This window comes from Thermobia domestica, chromosome 1 (genome assembly GCF_964235325.1).
Source record: "Thermobia domestica chromosome 1, izTheDome1.hap1.1, whole genome shotgun sequence".
Classification (NCBI taxonomy): domain Eukaryota; kingdom Metazoa; phylum Arthropoda; class Insecta; order Zygentoma; family Lepismatidae; genus Thermobia; species Thermobia domestica.
Window position 1 is genome coordinate 319,051,900 of NC_137454.1, and position 14,819 is coordinate 319,066,718.

The following is a 14,819-nucleotide window of genomic DNA, read 5'->3' on the forward strand; positions in this document are numbered from 1 at the left end:
GCCTAGAAGACCAAACATCATCAGACAACGTATCGATCACTTTGATAAATGGACTGAAGAAGAGTTTTTTATTTGATTTCGATTCACAAAAGACAGTTGTCGTCAGCTGTATGAGGAAATTGCTGACGAGATAAGAACTCAAACTGATAGGTGAGTTTTAGTTCGAATATATGCCAATTTTAAAATTGCTTCTTAGGTTGTAAGGACGAACAGCAACATTTCTATGTATATGGGACCAATGCATATGTAAGTGTAGCCTAAAAAGTCTTTATTACTTAAGTTCGTGTTTGCCTTTACGATAGTGTGCCCCTAGACTATAACGTGCATAACAAAAACTACCGGTACTCATTTCTATTTCCCGTTTTTCTTTTCTCCACATCCATCAATTTAAACAAGCACACTGAAAACGCACTTGACGTTTCAATTGTTTTCAGTATCAGCAACAGAAAATCAACCAATCAAATGGTCCGTTATAACCTTGCTTCGGGTTAACTATCTGACAGAATATATATTAGGCACAGTACATTGTAGAACGATCCATGCGTAAAAGTAGCTGACAACTTCCTGATATCTAATTCTGACATAGAAGTCAGAAAGAATATCAGGATATTGTAGGACTGGCCCTTAGTCGAGCGTACACTTTTATGACAATTTGCTTTGCTTGACTTTGAAGACTTTCCCTTTCTCGTGTTTGCGATAATACCTAGAAAGTGATTTGGATTCATTCATATCTACAATTTCGCGCTCAACATTCTCCATTGTTTCAGTTTCACTACACCCACGTACTCACACTAACGCACGCGCGCAGACGATGTTTAGCAGAGTTGTGTTACCATCTGCATAACAATTGCAGACGTTACAGGTGACTTAGGTTCTTTGTTTTGTTTCATTTACCAGCAGGCAAAGAAGTTTCTTACAGGATAGCTACTCTAATTTATATATAAAAATATTAGGCCATTTCCCATCCACTGTGGACGATTTCCAACATTGATCAATCAACTAATTTTAGTGGTCTTCTGTTTTTGATATAAATTTTTCAAGTTTATATTTTTGCAACACTTGCAAGAGATTCGCATCTTAGGTGCCGCCTTTTCACTCTTCTTTCCCTCTCTCTTTCCAGTTCTGAATCGTGACATCATGTTCATAACTCGTTACTAATAAATGTGGTATCTTTTATTTTAAATATTATTCCTGTATTGGCATTTTTATATATTTACACTCAATTAGCTCTTTGAATTGATCTCCTAAATAATGTTTTTCGTGTGTAACATGAAGAACTATGCGTTGACACATGACACCAGGTAAGTGTAGTCTGCTTTTGTTGATAGTAGCACGTGGCTATCAAACGTGACATGTCCTGGCATATTATAATATTCAATTTTAGAAATTTAAGTGTGGTACGTTTTATTTTCTTTTTTCAACACTGAAAAAGCTGATCATAACACTACGTCAAAGAACATAAATATGTCTCTCTCTAATTGTTGCAATCGATATAACCAATCCACATCAATTTCACTTATCTGTTTCGTGCAAATGTACGATACTTGTTTCATATATAGCGCATTAATAAACCACTCTGTGATTACAAAATGAAAACTTTTGGAACTTTGTATTCATTTTTTCCATATCAAATATTGGCTCACTGTATACAGCGCATCATGTATTGGGATAGTAAAGTAGAAAATCATTCTTTTATGCACCGAAACTGCGAAGACACACTAGAGAAATTTGTTTTAAGAGGCACTTACTTGTTACTGCTGGAAATAAACCCCTGATGATGTTCTTTTGTGTGCTTTAGTGTCGGACTCCTTGCACAAAAACCAAGAGTAGTCGCCCATCATTGAAGCATCCCATCTGCCTTGGTACCGGCGTTCCATTTGGGAAATTTCTTCGTGGAAACGCTCTCCGTATTCATCACTCACTTCCAGTGTTGGGAAGTAACGTAACGCAAGTAACGCGTTACTTGTAACGCGTTACTTTTTAAGTAACGTTTCCTAGTAACGCGTTACATTTTTTCCAAAGTAACTGTAACGGTAACGCGTTACAAATTTTTAAGTAACGTACCTAGTTTGCGTTACTTTTTTGCGTTACATTTCGAATGAGTAAATACAATATATGTATATTTTTTTTCGGAAACAAATGTTTCTTTCCTTAACTGAATTTCTCAGAATGGAACAATGGAGCATGAACGATGTCAGTGACCGACAATTCCTGCACTGTTCGCCTTTTCCCGTTTCGCCTTATGATCTCTAGCAATGAAATTAGCATGTAAAACCTGTTATCACTTTTCATCTTAATGGAAGGCGGAATGGGAAATCTTGATGTGCATTTTCCCGTTTCGCCTTACGAACTTTACGTTGATAGGCTTGCAAATACATTCATAGATATAATTTGATTTGTTTATTTACACAACAAAATATAGTGCCACTTGCTGCTTTTAGAAGATGAGGACAGCCTCAGGGAAATCATGTGTACTAATTGCAAGCACCTGGAATATTATGTCTTAGATTTTGACAGCTCCAAATCAATGCATTCAATGAGTGAACTACGAGTGCAATGGTACTGGTAGTCTATTTTACTTTGAATGGTGTTGTTTTTATAAAGATGGAGAACGAAAATATTATATCGTTCGAGCATTAGAAAGAATACTTTTTCTTAAAAGTGAAGATGATGTTGAACAGCAGTGGAGTATTTAGGAGTGGGGCTTCCGGGCTTAAGCTCCCCCCCCCCCCGAAATCTTACTTACTGTAGTAAAGTATATAAAATATCTTGCAGAATTTTCACATTTTCAGGCAAAGCCCCAGCAAAACAAAATCGTAAGTACGCCACTGCTGAACAGAATTTAAAAGTAAAGTGGTGCCCCGGCGGAAATATATATCAACAATTAGGGTGCCATAATGAACGACATTCAGTAAGGGTTTAATATGAATAAACGCTGTTCTGATGAGCAGGCCTACTATATTGATGTAATGTTGATGGTATGTAATATTAGGGTTCTTTTAGATCAGTTTGCATATCTTAAAGTCCCGTTGATTATAGAGTTTGGAACAACTAGCTTTAAAAAGCATGTATCGATTTTAGAGTTATTGGCAGTTTTGATTCACCCCCAGTTCATGTGTTCTCATTTCGTCAGTTGTAGTGTAATGTTTCTCTATATTCTGTATTTTTAATTTTACATAGCAACATTGTTATTATTATATAATTAGTTTAGCAGAATAATAATAAGCAACCATTTTTTCCAACGCATAGGGATGGGCACGAGTCAAGCTAAAACTCGACTCGAATCCAAGTCGAGTTTCGAGTCGAGTCAAAAGTAATATTCTCGAGTTAAGTTCCGAACCGATTCACTGTTTTTGGCGTCGAAATGAAATGAAATGAAATCTTTGAGTTTTACGTCCCACGGTTATGCCGGTTAGGCTAAAGGAGACGGTGATGATGAGTAATGAATGAAATGGTGGAATGAAGAAAGTGGGAGGAAACGGGAGAACCCCGAGAAAAACCACGCACACGGTGTTTGTCCACCACAAAGTTCACTTGGCGGGGGCTGGGATCGAACCCGGGACCCCAAGCACCAGAGGTGAACGCTCTACCACTGAGCCACCGCGGCCCCGTTTTTGGCGTCGAGTTTCGAGTCGAGTCGAGTTTGATAAGTGGCTCGCTCGTTTTAACTCGTTTTGAAATCATGGTCTGATTATACTGGAAAGCGAAAGCCATGAGAAATGTAACCTAAGCAGTAAAATGGAATACTTTTAGTGTTGCTCACGAGAGGGGACACTGTTCGTATCTCGCCTCGTCTCGATAGCGAGACTACAAGAGATATTTTATAACAAGCTTAGCTCGGCTCGGCTTAACTAAGCCGATGGCTCGAGCCGGCTCGCTTGGGGTGAACCATCGGCTCGAGCTGGCTTGGTTGGGATAAGCCATCTGCTCGGTTCTACTCAACTGAGCGAAGGGCTCTAGCCGACTCTGTTGGGTGAGTTGTTAGCTCAGCTCACTTCTCGGTTTGAGTCGATAGTGAATGAGCTGTGAGCCGAGCTGCTCGAATCGCTGACAATTCTAAACCCGGGCCGAGCAGTTTTGAAGATATTTGGCCAGTGCCCTATAACTTTTATCAACGTTTGGCTCGAGCCCGAATACTCAACCTAGACTGTCAACCCAAATTCAGAAGCTCGTGAACAATGTTCTTTACTTCTAGACTTCACGACTACTGAGGTTGGCAATCAACTACTTTTTTAGTATTCATATATAAACCGCCTATCTTTCATGTTTATACACAGTGTAATAATAATAATAATAATAATAATAATAATAATAATAATAATAGAAGAAGTAGTAGTAGTAGTAGTAGTAGTACCATTGATAATAATTATATTGTCTATGTAAGATACTTGAAGAGAGTACTCGAAACTATACACCAGATTTGACTCGACTCGACTCGAAACTCGACCCGAATTTGAGTCGAGTTGGAGGAAATTTTTCAAGCTGAGTTCTCGGGTCGAGCTCAAAGATGTCTGTTTCTAGTCGAATCGAGTTTCAAAGAAAACTTGCTCGAATTCACTCGTGCCCACCCCTACGAGTAACGCAGTATGGCATTTTAGTCAATGTTACATTACATTAAAATGTTCATATAGTTGTCAAGTAAAAATTTGTCCTTGCATTTACATAAATTGATTCAGAACGTGCAATAATAATAATAATAATAATAATAATAATAATAATAATAATAATAATAATAATAATAATAATAATAATAATAATAATAATAATAATAATATGATTTTTCCACATATTCAAAGTTTCGGATCTAAAAGTAACGCGTTACTTTCGAAGTAAAGTAACAGTTACTTTTTTGAGGCAAGTAACGCGTTACTAACGCGTTACATTTTAAGAGAAAGTTAAGTAACTTGTAACTCGTTACATTTTTACAAGTAACTTACCCAATACTGCTCACGTCACACAAATTTGGAGGGGAAAAGTCCAAATGAGAATCAAGGAAATGTAGCTTCAATGACATGCGACAGCCTAGAACTTGATAGGTTGCTATCAAATCATCGACCAACTGTATATAGTGAGGACTCCTGTATTTCCCTAGGAAACCGTCACATAACTCAGCAAATGCATTCCATGCAACGACTTCAAAATAGTTCGTTTTATTTTCAAACCTGGGTCATGAAGTATTTTCCTTATCTGAGGGCCGGTAAAAATCCCTACTGCAACCTTTGCTTCATTAAGTTGGGAAATTTTTCCTTAAATACTTGAAAGTTACGCTCTCCTTGTCCAGAGCCTCCAAGTTTAATGTGCGTGCAGTGGGGGAAGTAAGATTTGGTGAGCATTAATTAGTGGAAGATGTATATTTTGCTCACCAACTGTGTATTGCTCACGCTTAGGCCAAACCCTTAGTACATAGTGGTTTGCAGTGTCTCGACTATTCCACAAACAAAAAACAACAATACTTTGTGAATCCTCCTTGCAAACCGTGGAGGATGGCTACAACTTTAAGATCACAACACACTTTCCACTTAAAAGTGTTCTATTTTATGGCAGACAGCACTTCATCCATAGTTTGATACAACTCTTTCATGCCTACTGCGTGGGCAATGGGTATGGGCGGCCACTGATTACCGTTATGCAGAATCAGTGACTTTAAACTCAATAAGCAGACGCCATTGCATTGGGTTATGCTTAATTCCAAGTGTATGGAACAGTCCATTCACATCGGTACACACACACACACATTGAATTCTCCATCAGATAGAACTGTGCGAATTCCTTCTCTCGATCCTTGTACAGTGAAATAGACGTGCCTGGTGCTAAAAGATGTCATTGTTGTAGCCTAGACCCAAGTATCTGGGCCTCATTTTTTGTCAAATTCAGGTCTCGCACTGTCATTAAGTTCAGGTTGTTGAATGAGGTGAGGCAACTGGTCATTTTCAAATTCCCATTCTGATCACTTTCACTTTTGTTGCTACAATCCTCACTTTCAGTCACTGTGCTTGATGGTGCCGAGGGGACTGGCAAATCCGGCCCGTGCGGTAACGGTTTCATTGCTAACATTACGTCGGCATACACAATAGAATGTTTATTTTTACTGGAATAATCTGAAACACTAGTCAGACAAAAGTAACAATCCGTTGTGTGGTCCTTCGGTTCGCACCAAATCATGGGCACTCCGAATTTCAATGCTCGCTTCTTTCCTTTCATCCACTCAGTTAGTGTTACCACACATGATGCACAACACACATGAGGTGTCCATGATTTATCTTTATCGCCTAGGGGATAATCAAAGAATGCTTTGTATGCTGTCCGTATCAACTGCAAAATTTGTTTCCTCTGTGATTTTGGTGTAAACTTACCACACACGTTTTGGATTTGTAACACAACCGAGTTTACGGTTCCGTACTGTAGCCATTGAGTTCCAACTTGACTATATATTTTTATCCAAACCACAGAAACAAAATATTCTATTCACAACACGCTGTCCAATACAACTACGTAAAGCGGATTAACTGCAGTAACTGTACTTCTACCACGATAAAAGACAAATAACAGAACAATCACGAGAAACTCCCACCGGTTTATTTATCAACGTTAAAGATCTAGCCTACTGATATACGCCACATGTTTTTCTTTTTCTTTAGTTCAGCAGTGTTGCCAGCAATATAAATATTTTTTTTTCGGTCGCAACGTAGCACCGGAAGTAACGTCACGCGTAACTCGAAAATGGTACGTGCTGGAAAAATTTGCGTTACGAATTTGGAATCAGCGCATACGAATTAGTAAAGAACACATATTCGCACCGCAGTTGTAAAATGGCTGTCAAATAGTGTAGTTTATTCACATATAGAATTTCTTTGTGGCGTAAACCGTAATTTTTAGCACTTTGCCCTCCTGAGATATTACGCCCCAAAAATGTATCAAAATTACAAACTTCAACTTTCGGACCCCCATAAATCTACGATACCAGAAGTATTATAGCTGTGGATATTTCTGCAGTCTCTTTACATAAAATAGTATTCAGCACAAAACTTATGAACCACCCCACTTTATGCCATTCCAAAATACATCACCTTTAAAAGTGTAATTTTATGTACTTTTTCTAGTGATTTCATGTAGTGGTTTGCTACCCTACATATTTATTTAGAAGCAAGAGTATACGTTCTCCGTGTACCTCAGTGTCTCCTCTAAACATTCGTTCTTGTTTCGAGTTCGTCTGATACGTACGTCCTGAGCAAGTGTAGTTTTCGCCATCGCTTGCAAATGAAAAAATGGCACTCCATCGACAACAAAGATTGCCCCCACCCAGAAAAACTTCTACATACGACAACGTGAATGATGTTATTGACCTTCTCATACACCAGATTCGTCACACTGAAAGTTTTATAATTTTCGGAGATGGCCGAGTAACCATTTTCACCATCTTTGGACCACTTTAGATGGGGTCAACTCAATAAACCTTATTTTGCAGACAAGCAAGGATAAGCTTAGACTGCAGAGCTATTAACACTAACTTTTCGGTAACACTAACAAAGCTATCATATAAATGATATGACAATGGACAGAAGTAAAATTCTATTTAACCGCTTTCATCGGTCTCAGAAACAATAAAAATGGTTAAAACTTAACATATTGTTTGGTTCATTTTGGTTCATTTTTTTGGCATTTTTAATTATTCATATTTACATGCATTTTATAGACAGCAGAAATATTCCTATTTTCTGAAGCTCTGGAATTGGAAGGAGGACAGATACTTATAATCAAACGTCAATACCGATTTCATAGGCGGCGAAGCTGAGAAAATCGATTTTTGATCGCTTTTTTTCATTTTCCGACCACTGTGCACAGTTGCGTAAGGGACATTTCTCCAAAGTTTCGAATAATACGTTGCGTGGCGAGCATTATCTAAAAAGTCAAGTTCAAAATGTTTTTCAATATACGGTAACAACAGAAGTACATCATGCTGATGACTAATTGTTCATTCATTTTTAAATCACACGCCATTCGTCCTCACACTATTTGTTCTAGGAGATGCCGAAGGGCTAATGGAATATTGTAACGTCACAAAACTAAGATTTAACCAATACGTCTATTGACGATGTTCTCTTCGCTAGTTAGAAATACACCACTAGCAATAACACATGCTATTGTGTAAGAGAAATATGTGAAATTATGACTCTGTTCTACTCTGCATCTACTTTGGCTACAAAAACTGTAAAGATAATAGATGATAATCTCTATGAATAGTCAAAACTTATCTCGAGATTCATTACGCGAATTTAAAATGGGATTTCTCAAACTTTAATAGGCAGTACTAAAGTCATTCATCGACGGAAAATTTGCGCCTTTTCCAAATTTTGTCCCTGGGTCGATTTTCTACTAACTCTGCTGAATGGGATTCCAGTACTAGTCCAGCTGCACCATGTGGGCAATTCTATTAAAACTTACATTTGAAAGGTTTCTTGCGTGTTTCTGTGAGTTCCGAAACAAACTATATCTTATACTGTACTTACCACTGAGTTTAGTATGGATTGGGACACCAGATAGAATATACAATTATGTAGGTTGAAATTATCGACATATAGTTTAATCATGTTTACTTTTGTCTGTTCTGTAGATGCCCATGATGAAACGATTTTACATGTGGCCGCAGGGAAATCACATTGGTTGACTATAACAATACTTCTTCAGAATAATAGATGTCGTGAGATCATTAACGAGTACCGTGGTACAGTAATGGAAACAGCTATATGGCAAGCAGTCGACAGGGGAAATGCTCAAGAGTGTGTTCAGGTTTTTCTTGATAAAGGTGCTGATTATAAAACATTATATTTTCTTCACAAAGTTGTTTCCAAAGGTCTTGCTGATACAGTGAAAGCTTTAATAGCACTGGACAGAAAATGGTGTTACGAACAATGCACAATTACTTCACCAGTATTTCGCGGAATGAATTGTTTCCATTTGGCAGCTTCATTAGAAGACAGCGATTGCCTTAGGTATCTATTGGAATGCTATGTCAATGTTGAAGAAAGTTCTGCCGAGGAGTTAACCGATGAAACTTCTCGACGGCTTAGGCACACCACACTACAAAGCCAATATCCAATATTGGAGATGGAAGATGCTGCTGGTGAAACGCCTCTTCTTTGTGCTGCAAGTGCACGATCAAAGCAATGTGTAAAATTCCTTCTGGATAAGAGAGCTAATATTGGAGTAATAACTACTGGTAAGCAAAGCGCATTACAAGTTATTTTAAAAAGCATTCCACGTGGAATGGAGTTTATGGAGGAAGTGTTTAACGACCATCTAATTGTGATGGATTTCCAGGATCTCGTGTCTGCCGGTCTGTTTGAAGAAGCATTAAATAAGGAAAATGAGAAAGACGTAAGTGCTATGGAAAGTTTTCATTGGATCGTGTTAAATTTTGGACTATTTTGCTTAGAAGAACAAAAGAACCAGTTAAGTATAATACAATCCCTGCTTCTGGGTATTCAACATCCTAGAGAACGTCGATTGTTCTGCCATCCTTTAGTACAGTCGTTTGTCTTCTTAAAATGGCAGAAAGTGAGATGGATATTTCTAATCCATTTCTTTACATTTGTCATGTATGTCATTACTATTACTATTGTAATTCTAGTTGATCTAAAAGGAAATGATGAAGTACTTATCACGTGCAATACTATCTTGTTTTTCTCTTGTGTTTCTGTACTTCTTGTTGAAATCCCAAACATGATTTTGGAGTATTCAACTAGAGGCTGGAAAACTTTTCGTCCTATCAGTCGTGCATTTCCTCCGTTGATGGGTTTTATCACAGCTTCAGGAGACCCCAAAACTAACCCAGTAATAAGATCAGTTAGTGCCTTCGCTGTACTCTTTGCATGGTTGTCGGTTATAGAACAAACAACTGGATTCACCAATATTGGAAGATACGCTTTTGTTTACCTCCTAGTGATGGCTCGTCTAATGAGAGTTTTAGCCTTATATCTTTGTCTTATTATAGGCTTCTCGATAGCTTTCTACATAATTATGACTGATGTGAGTGGTTTTATATATGACCATTATCGCTTTACATTTGCCTATTATTTGGCTCTTTGGGCAGCTACAACGGACTACGATCCAAATATCCATACTCCCAACTACGAGAAGTATACCCCGCAAGACAAGGAATATACGCCGCCGGAGGTAAGCAGGGTTAGCGGAATGACTGAAGTTCTGATGATAGTGTTTATATTCATAGGGAGCATATGTGTCATGAATTTCGTTGTAGGTGAAAATGTGACCAAACTTGATGAATTGGAATTGGATGGTAACTTTTGGCAAGTACAAGATTACGTTCAGTTCATGTGGAATATAGAAACAGTAGTTTCGAAAATAAAATTTATGAGAAAATTACTTTCAAAGTTGCAAATTAAAACAATTGTTCTTCTAAATGTAGCTACAATTGAAAAAATCTTCCCACAGGATCTAGCCATCATCCTACTAGATATTACTTCGAAAGCTCAACCTGAAAGAGAATCTTATTCATAGTTCTAAGAGATGAAATAATGACTGAATTTGAAAAAATACTTTATTTAGTTAATTAGTTGTTCTTCTGTAACATAATGAACAAAAATTTAGAAAAGTGATTCTTCTGCTCAATTATCAAAAGCACCAATGACCAAATTTGTTAGTTATTAAACGATTATTGGTCTTCTCTATTCGTTGTATATGATTGTTATTTATTATTATGATTTGGTTATTTCTTGAATGTTAACGAGCATTAGAAATAATAATCACAAATCTTAAATGACTTTATATTCTATATTCAAATTAAATTTTATTTTAATTTATAACTTGTTGTTTATTTACTTTAAACTATTCGCGATAAAATTTTCAAGCTCAAAGATTTTAAGAAGATGCGGTAGATTTTAGGTAGAAGCTTCTTCATGGTAATGACACAAGATGCCACGACTCAACGTAGTAATGCGATCACTCTGTGCTCCCTTCTAAAGAAAAATTATTATTGATTTGATGATATTGACATTTTCATCATTTGGGATATTTTGTTTTTATCCATCACCACAATTATAAAGATAACCAAGACAGTTCTGTTTCTTTTTCTGGATGTCTATGTTCAATTGGCAATCACACCGTTAGTTGAATGCGAATGGAAATAAGGCGAAGAATCAGTTGTTTGTATGAGAATATCCAACATACTACCTTGTTGTGGCAGTTCAATTACACCGTGAACTTGAATAAAGACAGAGTGAACATGAGACCTCCACAGAGCGTCATAAGGGCATGTGTGTTGTACGACTTCAAACTGGAATCAAACGCCGCTGCAGCAGGGCGGAAGAAATGCCAGGCCTTTTGTGAAGGTGTCGTGACTACGGGGAAAGTACAGCGGTGATTTTACAAGTTGAAGGACGGTGGCAAAACACTCGAAAACGCACCACTGCCGGAAGACCAACACATGTACAAAATCAAGATATTTAGGCAACAATTGAGGCGAACAGTGGCCAGACATGTGAGGAACTGTTATTATAATTCAATGTGAATGGAAAAAATTCGAAAGAACCTCCATCAACTTGGGAAGCACTACAAGTTTGGTCGATTGGTACCACATAATTCGACTCTGAGCTAGAAGGCAACGCGAGCAGACACCTATGTTTCTTTGCTGTCTCGTCTGAGGAAGAAGTCATTTCTGGAGAGGGTGTTGACATGTAATGAGAAGTGTATCCTGAACAAAGCTCCACGGTGCCGTCATCATTGGTTAGCATCGCACGAACGGGTTCCAAAGCAGCGGAAAGCAGTACTCATCAGAAGAAGGACCTATGTGTTTGATGGACTGCTCGATGCATCGTCCATCGGGAACTGCTACCAGCTGGTCTGCGCATCAATGCAACTATGTACTGTCAGCAGTTGAGCCGTGTTCAAGAAAAACTTGAACCTCTGGAGCCAACACTTCTGAATTCCAAAGGGTTATTGGTTGCTTCAAGGAAAATGTTATACATTATAAATTGATACCACCCTGGACACTTTGGACAAGATTGCTTTAAATCCGACGATTTGGTAGGGGGTTATAATTTCTTAGGAAATTATTAGCCCTCTGTCGGTTATTGGTTACTTCAAAGACAATGTTAAATGTTACATTATAAATTGATACTAGTCCGTAGTATATCTTAACAGACACAGTCACTTTGGGCAAGATGGGTTTAAATCCGAAGATTTGATAGGGGATAATAATTTCCTAGGCAATTTATAACCCCTTGTCGGTTATTGGTTACTTCAAAGACAATGCCAAATGTTAAATTATAAATTTATACCACTCAGTGTTCTCTCTTAACAGACGCACTCACATTGGTCAAAATGGCTTTATATCCTAAAATTTGATAGGGTGTTATATTTCCCTAGGAACTTTATACCACCTGTCGGTTTTTGGTTACTTCAAAGATAATATCATATGGTACATTATAAATTGATGCTATTCCGTGTTATTTTTTAACAAACGCACTCACTCTAGCCAAGATGGCTTTATGTCCGAAATTTTCATAGGGGTAATATTTCCTTAGGTAATTTATACCCCATGTTGGTTTTTGGTTACTTGAAAGACAACATCAAATATTATATTATAAATTGATGCCATTCTCTGTTATCTGTTTACGGAGGCACTCACTTTGGTCATGATGACTATATCCGAAAATTTGATAGTGAAGTATTATTTCCCTAGGAATTTTATACCTCCGTGTCGGTTTTTGGTTACTTCAAAGACAATAACAAAACGTTACATTATAAATTGATAGCATTCCGCGTTATCTGTTAGGGGACGCACTGACTTTGTTCAAGATGGATTTATATCCGAGAAAATGATAGGGAGGTAATATTTTCCCAGGAAATTTATACCCCTCTCTCGGTTCTTTCTAGTTCAAAGACCAATTGAAATGTAACATTATAATTTGATGACATTCCATGTTCTCTACGCACGCACTCACTTTGGGCAAATGGCTTCATAACCCAAAACTTGATAGTTGGTAATGTTTTCCTAGGAAATAATTGCTCTTCCTGTTTTGCATGTGATATGCTGTGCGACGAGTGTGTCTTAAGATTGTTGTAGTGTCAAAGAGTGTATTTTCTATAACTACTTTGTTATTATATCGAAGAAATTTGTATAAGCCCCTCTTTAAGAAGAACAATTCAAATCTTACATCTTAGCAGCCTAGTATAAAAAGGAGGAATAAACTTTCCTCCGAAACACTACACTGTTAAAAAATATTTCATAGTTTCGTTCCTGATAGCAGCTCTTGATTTGTACACGAGATTTAAGGATTCAGTAGCGCCGAAAGGAAAATATTGGTTTTGAAACTCGATTTGACTCTTTTAACAATATGGAACCCATGGGAAGAAAAATGTATTGAGAATAAACAATCTTTTGAAACAAAAGTAAGTAAATCCATCTTTAAATTATGCTCTTTGTAACTGAGAAAGCAGAATTTCATTCCAAAATATTACCTAGTTTATAGTGTAAAATATTAAATATTATTTGTCTTATGAACTTGATAACTGTTATTACACAGTTTATAACATAAATGATTGAAAACAAAAACACATCTTTCAACTGAAAACAACGTTATTGCAATTTATATATATTTCTCTCCCTATGTTCACGTGGTGAAAAAATTATCATGATTATCCGCTATAACGGGTTTAAGCAGAAATTCACAACAAACAGTATTGCCAATCCAATGTAAGTTTATATTTTTTCAAATGGCACTACGTCAGGTTATTACATATTTCAAGCCAGCATGTCAAATGTAAACTTAAAATACTACTTTTGTTATTCAGTGTTACAAGCTAACAAGAAACATCCTCCAAGTGTCCGGCTCCGATTTCAATGATTTTTTTTCTGATAGAAGGCATGTATGCACTATTTGTGATGACAATTTTTTTTGTCATGGTGCATGTTTTCTATTTTTTTTAAATAATTTTTAAGAGTTGTGATGTGGTTTTAGAGATTACTGCAGAAGTCCCTTACTACTCTTTGTAAACGGAGTGTTAATGAAAGAACAATCATGTAGATACATATAAGGCCTAGGGAAAAGTCGTATGGTAGATATGACCTTGATGGCTGCCATCTTGAAATCCGCTATTTAAAATTAAGGTCAAGTGTATTAAATAGGAATGATACTATAGGAATACTATAGGAATAGGAATGATCCATAATTTCGGGCTAGAATTTAATCAGGAAAACAATGGTAAAGTTTGTTTTAAGATAAGCACATTTGGGTAAAATTACAGGCTTATTAATTGTTTATACCTATGTGCGTAAGTCCCTTACCTCCGCTTCTAACCCGCGTATTAATGATAATAAGTGGATAAAAGCTTCGGTAATACATATTAGCCCTAGAGGGAAGTGATACGGTAAGGATAATCTTGACGGGAGCCATCTTGAAATCCGCCATTTTGAATTAAAGTGAAGTTTTGAAAATTGAAAACCATAGCATGTGACACCTCATTTTAATAGCAAAGTTTCCCAAAAAGAAAATGATATGCTTATTTTTGTTCTATAGTTAACCAATATGAATTTAGGACTGCTTCTAATGTGCACCGAACGTCCATTATTCTATCTTTCATATTGGCAACACTCCTAATTTTCACCGCGTGTTTTAAGATTCCAGCTGGCACTTTGCAATTGTTGCCATGATTCATGTTTTCTAAATTTATTACATTATTTAAGAGTTGCGATTTGTCAGTTCATTAACAGTGTTGGAAGGAGCATCCAGCAATACGTGTATTTCTGAATTTTCAAGACTTGCAATGTAATTATTTATTTTACACCACAATGCATGAGA

At 36.9% G+C, this 14,819-nt stretch overlaps 1 protein-coding gene across 2 annotated transcripts in view; it reads left to right on the forward strand.

The window, feature by feature from the left end:
• LOC145662658 (transient receptor potential cation channel subfamily A member 1-like) overlaps nt 1-14,819 on the forward strand; it is a 426,395-nt gene that overhangs the window by 392,763 nt on the left and 18,813 nt on the right. The window contains exon 6 of one of the 2 annotated variants that reach the window (XM_081728501.1): nt 8,612-10,674. The exons of the other annotated variant lie outside the window; for it this stretch is intronic. Coding sequence (XP_081584627.1) covers nt 8,612-10,518 — 1,907 coding nt within the window. The 3' untranslated portion in view covers nt 10,519-10,674. Of the gene's footprint in view, nt 1-8,611; nt 10,675-14,819 lie in introns of those variants that run through there. 2 annotated transcript variants of the gene reach the window in all.